The sequence below is a fragment of the Pomacea canaliculata genome, linkage group LG2, assembly GCF_003073045.1.
Source record: "Pomacea canaliculata isolate SZHN2017 linkage group LG2, ASM307304v1, whole genome shotgun sequence".
NCBI lineage: Eukaryota > Metazoa > Mollusca > Gastropoda > Architaenioglossa > Ampullariidae > Pomacea > Pomacea canaliculata.
Genome location: NC_037591.1, coordinates 39,218,334 through 39,230,524, shown reverse-complemented (window position 1 = coordinate 39,230,524; position 12,191 = coordinate 39,218,334). Strand labels below are relative to the sequence as shown.

Here is a 12,191-nt window from a genome sequence, read left to right as displayed (position 1 = left end):
TTCCTCAAACTGGAATGAACAGCTTTCTTTTGTTCTGGGGCGACAAACGTAACCACACACACATTAAACCGATGTCCACGGAAACGGTTTTATCAACGATCAGGTGGCAGCTCTCATAGTGATTGTGCCTTGACATCGACGCTTATTCACGTCAGAGGTTTATTTACTTTTTAATGTGTAGTCTTGTTTCTTGAAAACAGATCTCGATTTTTGGAAGCCGTACCGTAAAATATGCTCAGCCCAGTGACTTGAAAAAAATTCTTCTAAACCCTTACTCTCAGACCCAGTCTCTTTCCTCACATGACACTGAAAGGAAAGAAATCAAGATGTTTATTTTGACTTGTAATCTTACAGATGACATCGTGAACAGTTAACAGGTAGCATCATAAAAATGATTATCGCAAGGTCACATTGTCGTTTCCCAACAAGATATCTTCCGGGAAGAAACGTTCATAACAATATATCGCAGTAATAACAGAATTTGTCATTTTCTGCCAAAACAAACTCATAAAGACATGATGTTTACTCCAAAACATTAAAGTATCTTTCGGCGACCATCTGGGGGAAGGCGGTGCACGCAAAATGATTTCGTGTTCACCTTAATCGTCTATCTTTTGGAAATTATTTTCAGGGTGGCCTGGTGCTGTGTATCCATTTTGTGAGATGGTGAGAATCAAGGGTTGTAGGTTCTTTGTCTTTGTATGCGGCGTTCTAAGCAGAATTGGTTAGTTCGCGATACAGTTGCAGTTTTGGCGTGAAACACCACCAATCAAAGAACTCCTTCCAGTCTTTCAACCTGGCATTGAACATGTCACAGACTAGCTCAGAACAGAAGCGGCGCGCGCGCGCACACACACGCCATGATTCTTTCATATCCCTGTCATCACTATCACCTTCTCTAGGCACTGGAGGTGCGGACAGGCCAAACGGATATTTTGTTCGGCAGGAGTCGTCTCCGGTTGACCGTTTGCAGCTGCCGCGGCAAAAGAAAATGCTGACGTTCGCTTCTGCTCTGATATACTTTCCGAAGTTGTAGCTTACCCAAAATCTCACAAGTTAAAACCCTGATGTCCCATCACAAAAGCACGATCACAGCATAGACTTTAAAAAAAAAAAAAAAAAAAAAGCACGCCGTGAATAATTCCCCTACCACCCACCCCCCAAAAAACGATGATAAAATTATGTTCTCACGCCCTAGAACCATTCCATCGCCATTCACCCCCTTAGCTACCTCATCACAGCTCAGTGGAGAAGATGTGTGCATTTATTCCCTACTTCGTCAGCTGGAGATCTGAAAATAACAGAAAACGAGAAAACGCGGATGAAGGTGCCTAACGGAAGGGCTATCCTCCCATTGTCTAGCAACTGTAGGTGTGAAGCTTCACAAGACAAACTCCCATCACATGAGCACGATCACAGCACAGAGTCAAATATCTACTGGCGAAGAGAAATACAGTTTGTGATACATTTCCGCGTATTTTCCAGAGCACTATTGGACGCTTTGTCTTGTCAAAGACCTCTTCTTTTTCATCCACATCCACCTAAAGTGAGCGCGGGGGTCAGCCGGCGTCTTCAGTATCTCCTGTCCTGCCCAGATACATGTATGCCAGCGCTTTTCACAGTGAATTCCCAGTCTTCTTCTTCACGTTACGTCAGTGTTACTTCCACTGACGGGAGAACTGGAAATCGTGAGAAAAATTCTGAAGAAAAAATTGGAGTATAACAATGCTTCAACACGATCAAGTGGAGAGCCTCAATAAAGCCACAAAAATTAAAACCAAAAAATGTTCTAAAAGTCACAGAAAATATACGACTGTAAGAAAATCACATGCTGTAATACAAAGAAGAAAACTAGCCACAAGAAATCCTGTCTTTTAAAAATATATATTAAACTGGTCCGCACGAGAGAAAATCTAAAAGACGCACGCACGCGCACATGAACACACAAATAAACAGAAAACTTGAACAGCTTTAGGAAAAACTGCGAGAAAAAAAATTACAAAGCCTCCAGAACAAGGATAAAGAAAATATGTACAAGTAAATCAGAATTTACTTATATAATAATACCCGAGGTTGGAAAAAAAATCTTTTTAAAAAATTACCGAAAATTTGCCAGTGACGCGCTTGTAAGTGTTTATGACATTGAAAGTCTTTTAAAGCCTAAATCTGATAGTGTGCAATCAGAAACAGCTCAAAAATAATTGTAAATGAGAGATACTACATACAAGTCAAAACATACTTCTCCCGGTTGCCATAACCAGGCATTTAACCTTAACAAATCAGAAGTGACTATCTGTCCAAGTCAGTCTAGCAGAAAATCTGTGAGCAAAATTGAACATCTTCTCTGCAGGCGAGTGTGGCCTGGTGGATGGGTGTCACCAGCTCTATTAGTAAAATTGGAAAACAATCTAAACGTTTAGAAAAGTCTTATTTATGCTTACAAAATGTAAGATATTTATGTTATTTCCAAGAAGTACAATCAAAGTTAAGATTTCTAAGACAGGACCACATTTCTGCAACTCACTGTGGACATACTTAATGACTTATATGCGCCAGTTGTTTGCACCAACTCATTTCTGTTCAAAGCTGGAATCAAACACATGTAGGTGGCCCCCCCGAAGAAATTTCCATATCTTAATATCTCAGAACAGGAAAGAATCTTTCATCATTTTCAAATCATACCCCTGCCTAAACATTAACAATAAGCAAATATTATCCATGTTTGCTCTAATTTAAGAATATCATGAGATATATCTCTCTCAAAGGAAAAAACACATATTAAACATATGAAAGCTTATCCATATCAGTAATGTCTGTCAAAGGTCATGAAAGTGTACATGATAAAACATGTAAACCTATGACAATGTATAGGTCATGGGTTACAAGATATGACAAAACTGCCACATAAGTTGGTGTACAAACAGAAGACAAAAGCAGTCACTTTTAATACACAGCACTGTTAGGTCTCAAGTCACTAGATTAGGCAGCTTCCTCTTTGCACTCAGCATCTACACTAGCACTGGAACAGTCGTACTCCACAGCTACACTAGCGCTGGTACAGGCTCTTTCACTTTGCTGAACTGAAAGCAACAAGTTACCCCATTAGAAATGGTCAATTATCCGAGGAAGTTGTCAGAGCACCATCCTTAGGAATTGTAAATACTTCTCCTGTCACTGATAAACTGTCATCATGAAGCTGCCGATCATTTTTTATATATTACCAGTGTCCCAAAAATGCATGAACTCTACCTGATAAAGCTATAGAATATAAATAGATGGCCCCCATTTTGCCACTGAACCCTGTTCTTTCTTTTAGTCAGCTCTAGAAGCTTTGTTGAAAATGCCAAAAAAGCAAAGGCATTGTGTTTTAAAGCCACAAGTGTCAATGGAATCAAAAGTTACTAAAGCTTTATCCATGTTCTCCTTACTTTGTGAAGGTGTTTGCCAAAGAACACCATTGCACTTTTTTTCAAACTACAAACATGCATTAATCAACGATTCTCAGAATATCACTAGTTCCATTAAAAGCACATAAGATTACTTAAATAGCAGCAGTCTAACCATCTCTGATGTAATCAGTGGTCAATCACAAATAGCATCACACTCTCAGCCACTCTCCTTGTAAAAAAAGGCATCTTTATAATTCAAAAACAACATGCTCGTAGTCTTGAGGAATATGCATTACATTCCAGGAAAATAATTTTCTGAAGCAGCACATGCTAGCTGTAATGTGCTACATCAGAATTGGCCAGTTTTATCTTTGTGCATCAGCTTATGCATGTATGCAGACACAGGCACACAAACATGCATGCACACTCAGAAACATAATCTTAACCATGTAAAACCTGCAGCCAAGTAAACACCTCCTTAAAATATTTATATTTGTACCAATAAAAAACATGGTTATGCAAATATTCACCAGCTAATGCTAAACATAAACACAGACAAGAAGTGTACATGCAACAACACACACACACAGTTTGCCTTCCAGTCCCCAACCATAGTTTTGTTAAAAGGTCAGTATCAACTTGCTGACATTTCTGTCTCTGAATCTGAGGAGTCTTCAGGATCAGAAGCTTCTGGAGGTTCATGACAAAGAGAAGCTTTGAGAGCCTCAAGCCTAGTCAGTACAGATTGGTAGTCAAAGGTACCTCGACGTTCACCGAATGGGTCCTAAAAAAGTAAACATGGTTATCAGTATCCTGCGAACATGACATATTTCATTAAAATGTGCGTACTCTTCTTAAGCCTTGTGTTAACAAAATGTATGATTTTTTTTATTTTTGTTGTTTTCAGAGGGAGGGTCAGGAAAAATATGAGATGGGAAATGAATTTAAAATTCAAAATTGTTGATCCAATCAATATTGAACTCTGTTTGTGTTTATGCGAGCATGATTATACTTGTTCTTTATAAACTGTCCCCATAAGCAGGCTAGGCATGACACAATATATCGGTTGATTAGGATCAGTGTGAAAGTGTCATAGGAAATTTTCTGAAGGTATTTACCTGACAGTTAGCCTATTATCATCATGGAAGCTAACCTATTATCATCATGGAAATCTGACCCATTTCAAAAAGCTCATTATAACATCAATGCTAAAGAGCTTCTATTTCTCAATGGAGTGGAGTTACTCATTAAAATTTGGGAATTAGTCTCATGTAATCAACCCAAGCATCTGAAGATAATTTTTTACCAGGTTATTTTCAGACCACTGTCAAAATTTCAATAAGCATCAATACAAAATAGGAATTACATTGATCTTTTTTTAAACGTGACCAACCTGCATTGTTTGCCCATTAAGGTTTTGATTGCTACGACATATAGATGCATAGTAGTCAAAGTATGTTGAGAACGATTTCTGCATCACTTCACTGCAAATAAACATTTCCAAAATATACGATATGTTCACTCTCCAACCTTGCTCACATGACCTTTTAAAATATTTAAGCTGTAATACTTATAGTGCTCAATATCAATTACTGGCATGGTCTAAATAGCTGAAATAGGGTTATAAGACTGCACTCAATATATTAGAAACACATCCACCTTCAAATATCTGAAATTTATCTAAGAAGCAGCAAGCAACTGCCTTATCTCCAAGTTTAGTCTCTGAATTCTTTTCTGGAAAATGCTTGGTTTACATTCTTCTTTAAGGTTCCCTAAATTCTGTTTAGATAAAAATCACATGCAGCTAGGCTGATAAATAACCATAGCATTTAATATCACATATTGTTAGCTTGACATATAACCATAGCAGTTTCCTGTGAATACATGTTGCCCATGCCAGTAAATAAACTCACAACAAATCCTGGGATACCATAGCATTAGGTTCACATCACCTATTGGAATTCACATTTATGTGCTTAGGAGAGATACATGCTCTTTCACAAACTACTTGAGCAAGTAGGTCCATTCTTAACTCTTTGGCCAGCACATTTGGCTTCAGCAATGCAAGTTGCCTGCTATACAAGAACACATAGCACAAGATAATGTAACTAATTTTAACTAATTTCTTATACAGGTTATGAAAATCTCAGTAACAATTTTTTTCCAAAAAGTCTCTCTGATACAAGTGCCAACCTATACATTCATATCAACACACAGATTTGTGTTTTGTATTGACATTTACATGTTAAGACACATATTTATGACAAATTCAAAAGGATGCAAAAGTTGTTTCACAACAAAGAAATTTGTAAACCAACCCCTATACTCACTAAAGGGCTTCTGGACAAGGACACTTGTGTTCCAACATATCACAAACTGCAACCCGTAAAGTCTCATGGCGGATGATCTCATTATAGCGGGCGACATCTCCAGGATTTCTCTCCTGTAAAAAGTACATGTTTCCTATATGCATCATTCTCTTCATTACTGACTACCAACTTAAAATAAATCTGTCTGTCTGTAATTCTGGGGTTAGTTGATTGGAGTTTTACGCAATGTCAGCATCTCAGCTATCTCACAGTGAGAACAATACACAAGGCAATTCAAAAGTTATCATGATTATGTTAGTGATGGGTATAAATTAAGATAATCTTTAATCAATAATGTCAAAAAAACTAACTTTTGATATATGGGGCCATATCAATAGCCCTAGCTGCAAGGCCAGTGGTGGGAAACTAGATAACCCAGGATTTGCTTAGAAAAATACTTAACAAAAAGGTCAAACACTTTCTGATGCAAACATTTCATAACATCAGTCAGAAATCTGTATGTATAGTCTGCTGCATCAGTCCAAATATCATACCATAAAAGTATATCTTCTTTAAGCTACATACAATCTGATATATCAGATCTCTCCTGATAAAAGAGTCCACTAAAACATTTATGCCTACCTTTATGCCCTTCAGGTTTGATTACTGTTGAGCTCATTAGAGATCAAAACAATGCTGCTCAACTCATTTTCTGGAAGACTAAACATATCACACTGCTCTTCTGGTGTTACATAAAGATTGCTAGTGTTTTACAATGGTCTAAAAGGCCTTTTTCCAACAGTGCAAGTATTCAACCACCTCTAAGTTAGTTCAAAGATATGACTGATTTGCATTTTCTGTGAGTTTGCAGTCTGTTTACCTTCTTCTCTTTTTGTCCTGTATGCTTCATATCCATTAATATTTCAGACTGTTATTTTGCTATTTATTTTTGTATTTTAGGGTTATCTAGTTCTTTTTTTACTATACTGTGCTTGAAGTTCTGATGTAAGGGAAGAGATGCTGCAAATAACTAAAATGATAACTTAAAAACTTACTACTCTTCACCGCACACTTTGAGACATAAAGTAGGAATCAGAAACTTAACTGCCAGCCATGGAAGCAGATCTGTTACTTTTAGACTACTGTCAAAACTTTTATATTTATCAGTTACTTCCGTTCATTAACTTGGTGCTGAAGAATAAACAGTTGTGCAACATGGTCTCCAGTGCCAGTTTAAATCTGCTGCTTATATTGCAAGCAAAATTAGTATCTGATTAAAATAAAAATGATCAAAAATTTGACACAGAAAATTTATTAACACTGACTCGCTCAAATCCTGGCTCATTGTGATAAGGTTTTTCGTTGAGCACCGACTGTATAGAGATTAGGACCGAGGCCAGCGATTGGGCAGGGCTCCATGCAGGACCTGACCAAGTCCTGAAACACACACCAAAGCAAACAATTCTAGTATAATATACAGTGCATAATCTATGACACACATGCCAAGCAAATACTAGTTTTAACTAGGGTTTAACACCTTACCAAACATACTTTCTTAAAGAAAGAGTGGTGTCCCTTCACCTAACAGGCTTGAGGGAGCCTGCTCTCTGCATTTTTGTTTCCTACTTGGATATGTGGTGCTTTTAGTCTTATTTTATCGACCTGTACATTTTATGACATCGGAAGCATCGTGTTTATTCAACCGTGGCTTTTTGTTTTTCATCTTCCAATACCAACTCTCATTTACTACTAGTCTTCTCTGGCTCACATCATCACAGTTTCTTCATTTCATGTTGTCCTTGCGGCATACTTTTAATCAGTCTCAAACAGTCAGGAACTTTAACATTTTACTGCAACTTCTACTCTGTGATCATGTGGAAATTTGTCTAATGATTTGATCAGCATTTCTGATTCTTGACCTATTCTGCTCTAGTCTAATGACTTTCTGATCTCTCACCATTTTGGTCTATGAATGCCATCCATTTGAAGAATGACCTGGCATTTTCATTAACTTCAAAGAGAGAATCACAGGAATTTTGTCTGTGTCATGTTGTTATGTTTTAAAGCACTCTGCACTATAAAAGCTTTCACCATTATTATTGTTAAATGAATTGGCATTATTCATAAATTTACAGGAAACCAAAGACTCACATACCATCTAAATGCAGTATCACTTTGCATAAATAACTGACAGAGATTTTAGATCAGGGATGGGAAACACTGGGTCTGGCCCTGCCAAGCCATTGCCTGCAAAATCATTTGGTCTGGCACTGCCAAGGCAGCTGCAGGTGGAACTCAAAATTCAATAAATCAATGAGTTTTTAATAGTAACATAGTTGTTTTTAAATGAATCATAATAATAATGTACATTTTAAAAAAAAATAAACCAATGTGGTGATAGAGAAGCAGTTCCAGTCATACAAGTTATATAAATGTTTGACCAAATATAGCCGGCTAATTTTTCAGTTGATACTTTTATATGGCCAGCAAATGATGTTTTAAATATCCAAATGGCACTTGGCAGAAACAAAGGTTCCCCCACCTCTGTCTTAGATGAACATATTTAATGAGTTTACAGTAAAAGTACCAACAGAAAATACATTTCACTGCACTGCCTACCCCAGAATGCTGAGGCACACTTTGCCATTTTTGTAGAGGTTAGGGTTGAATCTGACAAGTCCATCCCCTGTGGTCATAAGACGAACACGAGGAGGATGGATAGGATAGTCAGGAGGACAACGGATAAGGAAATAAAAAAATCCTCCCTCATATGGGGTGTCAAATGGCCCTGTAAGCAGTGCATGAACCTGAAATAAAACATTAGTAAAATGGTGACTATATGATACCAAAGTAAAGTGGTTGCAAACTCAACAGCACTTAAGCCTAGAATTGCTGTGAAATGCACAATGCACATTAACTGTAAAAAAGAATGGTCGAAATAAAACAAGCATAACCAACCCACAAACACCCTTAAAACATTCTGATGTGAAATGCTGAAACATTCTGACCTGGATGAAAATGACACTGAAATAGTAGTCTAAAAAATATCTTTAAGATGCATAATTAGTTAAGTAAATAATTACTGCCAGAGGTAATGAAAACAATATATAAACAAAAAATAGTTCACAAGCAAAATCATTAAAACATTAGTTGCTCTCAGTGTAAGACTTTGGTGAGTCTTTAATTGTACAAAAATACATTATAAACTTTAGTACTTTAGTAATGTCATCCTTGTCAGGCACTATACACATTCCTGGAGGTGGGTCTTTGTAGATAGTTATGATGTCTCTGTAACAGCAATAACAAAATCTTTTTTTGTACATTTCAAACAAATTTTAGGGAAAAATCTAAAGATTTTAATTTTATGCAGTTATGTAAACCATAATAAATTGATTTACTATAAACAGAAACCTAAATACTTACGTAGTTGTTCAAATTGCATGCTTCTTTAAAAGAGAGTGTGTGTGTGTATGCGAGGAAGAGAAAGGGCACATCAGCAAACCAACAAAGGTTATAAACAGACTACGAATATATTAAAATTAGGCACTGCATGCGTGCACATACACACTACTACTACATTCTGCTTTGTTTATAAGACTAAACACTAGATGTTGCTTTCTTTTACAATTACAGTTCTTTATTAACGAGAGGTACAATAAGCAAGAAGATGCTTTTTTCCATTTAGCCCTCGCCCTTTACAGGGAAAAACTCACTAAACCTTTTGTAGTGAAGACCGGCATAAGACAGGGTTGCATATTATCCCCAACAATCTTCCTGATGGTCATAGACTGGATTATGCGCAAGACAACCCAAGACAACAACACCGGTATCGAGTGGACCTTCACCAAACAGCCAGAGGACGTGGACTTTGCAGATGACATTAGTCTCCTATCTCATCAGCAACAACATGCACAAACCAATCTGAGTAAGCTAGCAGAGGAAGCAGAGGAGACTGGCTTAAAGGTCAACAGAAAGAAGACCGAAGTGATGAGAATCAACAACAAGCAGGAACTCCCAATCCAACTTCAAGGAGAGAACATCCTGGAAAGACCGCTTCACGTATCTGGGGAGCATTGTCAACAAGGACGGTGAAACGGATGATGACATCAAAAGCCGCATCAACAAGGTCAGGCATGCTTTCAATAGCCTACCTCCCATCTGGAACTCCCGAGCATTATCCTTCAGCAGTAAGACCCACATCTTCAACACCAATGTGAAGGCAGTCCTACTGTATGGTTCTGAAACCTGGAAGAGTGGCAAATGCCATCAACAACAAGCTCCAGACCTTTACCAACTAATGTCCATGCAATATTCTGGGAAATAAGCTTGCCTGAAAAGATCTCCAATAGCAGCCTGTGAAAAAGAACCAACCAGAATGCCACTAGCCAAGACATCAAAAAGTGCAAATGGGGCTGGATAGGAAACACCCTGCACAAACCAGCTGACACTATTGCCAAGCAGCACTTGACTGGAACCCTTAGGGGAAGAGGAAAGTTGGGAGACCAAAGCAGACTTGAAAAAGAACAGCAGAAAGTGACGCAAAGGACATCGGAACCACATGGGCCCAACTGAAGGGGGCTGCCCAAAACCAGGTCCACTGGCGAGGTGTTGTTGCGGCCCTATGCTCCTCAAGGGCACAACAAGGAATAAACTAAAACTAACTTTACAGGGAAAGAATAAACTAAGTAAAGTAATTAAGTACTATAAAAATAATCAGTAGTAAACATAAGGTAAGATATCAAACGAGAGTAGAAGGTGAATATATACTAAAGTGATGGTTATGAAAAACAGATATTTGCAAGGATCCTGGAGCTGGGAGGTATCTGTAGAGGCCTCATCTAATTTTTTAGTAAATGGTGTGGAAAGCAATTCAGGGATGTCAATTTGCTTAAGATGGAGAGGGAGACTAATCCACAGCACGCTCCCTGAGTATTAGACTAGATTTAAAAAGGTATATTCTAAGAATGGGAAAATTAGGTTTTGGAGTACTTCGAGTGTAATTGAATGAAAATAGTAAAGACAGTCTGGGAGACAGCTTACCTATCAGATTTTGTACATAAATCTGCATTTATTAAATTTGTCTGTTTTTCAGAGGATGCCCATAGAAGTTTGGCTACTTGATGAAAATCTACATTCAAATGGTGGAAGTAAACTAAAAATTATCATTTTATGAAACTATCTCTTAGATATTAAAAACAAATTTGTTTAATTTAAGCACAGAGAGAAGGACGAACAGAAAATATAAAAAAGCAACATTCAAGGCTTGCCATGGCTGTACTAGTTCCAGCACCTTAAAAATAAATAAGCAGTTCAATGGGACTGTAATCTAAGGTTTATCCAGTCTCTTTAAACAAATAAAATGTCTCTACTGGTTGACTAAATAAAATTTATAAACGTTACATATTTAAGTACTCCAGAGAGTAAAACATGTCTGAACTTAACCTCTTTTATGGTAAAAATAAAAAACAATAAGAATACTTTACTTAATACTCTGTATTAACAGTTTAAAAATAGATTATGCAAAAAATTTAAGTAAATGCTCATAATCACCTACACAACAATGGTCCTTTTAAAAAAAAACCAACCATTTCAATTTTCACCCCCATGTTCTCTCTGAATAGGAATAGCAATTCCAGTGGAATATTTTGTCAGATACCAAATACTGTTACTTTATGCCTGAGTGCGCCAGAGACATTTGTATACGTATGATGTGGTACTAGAAAAAGGGGTGCCTTAAACCAATTCTCTCCTTTTAACATTCTTTGAAGTAGCTTATGAATCTCCTTTTTCGGTGTAATACATACATAAATATATCATTTAGAGACTGATTCATCGTTCAGTGAAACAAGAAAATAAAATACACCTGACTCAGGTTGCAACCACCACTTCACATTTTCAGCTGAAAGTTGAATCAAAACAATACCAAGGATAAAAACCTTTTGATGCGCAAAATACTCTGTCCTGTTGGTTTTTCTGCGTCCCAGTCCCGACAACTGAGAGGGTCCCATGGAATGGCCGGTGGAGTTTGTAACACATTTTCCTCTAAAACATTGTTAAGCGTTTCTTCAATATTTGCCTCTGTGCTCGAATTAGAATCAGAAGTTGCCATTGCTCAGACAGGCTGTTTCAACGTCCTTTTCAAAGCAGCTTTCATCAACTGTTGTTTTCAGTCATTCCCGTGTTATGGTACTTGGGGTCACTTCCGGTTTTTTGACCTTATCCAGATTTATCACAGACCCGTTCTCTGACGTCACTTTGCCTTTCTCGCATTTTAAAAAAAGTGACAACTTGATTTAAAATTTTAATCACAAATTTTTAATTCTTGCGCAAATAATTCAATGTTTGAAGTTTTCTAGTATATAGTATTCTAGGTTTTATTTCTTTAAATATAAAAACTCATGAAGAGTAGTGACAGTGCTAATATAAAAAAAAAATCGTCAACATTTAAAATCAATTTGAAACTATGTTTTTTACGCGGATTTGCTGCAGTCGC

At 37.2% G+C, this 12,191-nt stretch overlaps 1 protein-coding gene across 1 annotated transcript; it reads right to left on the bottom strand.

The window, feature by feature from the left end:
- Nucleotides 1–313: 313 nt before the first annotated feature.
- LOC112556387 (ubiquitin-conjugating enzyme E2 Z-like) lies at nt 314–11,961 on the bottom strand. Its single transcript, XM_025225353.1, has 7 exons — nt 11,635–11,961; nt 8,914–8,986; nt 8,318–8,505; nt 7,024–7,135; nt 5,720–5,832; nt 4,783–4,873; nt 314–4,173 (listed from the first exon to the last, which is right to left on the bottom strand). The coding sequence occupies exons 1-7, from the start codon at nt 11,805–11,807 to the stop codon at nt 4,024–4,026; spliced, it is 900 nt and encodes a 299-aa protein (XP_025081138.1). The 5' UTR covers nt 11,808–11,961; the 3' UTR covers nt 314–4,023.
- Between the last annotated feature and the right edge of the window lie 230 nt (nt 11,962–12,191).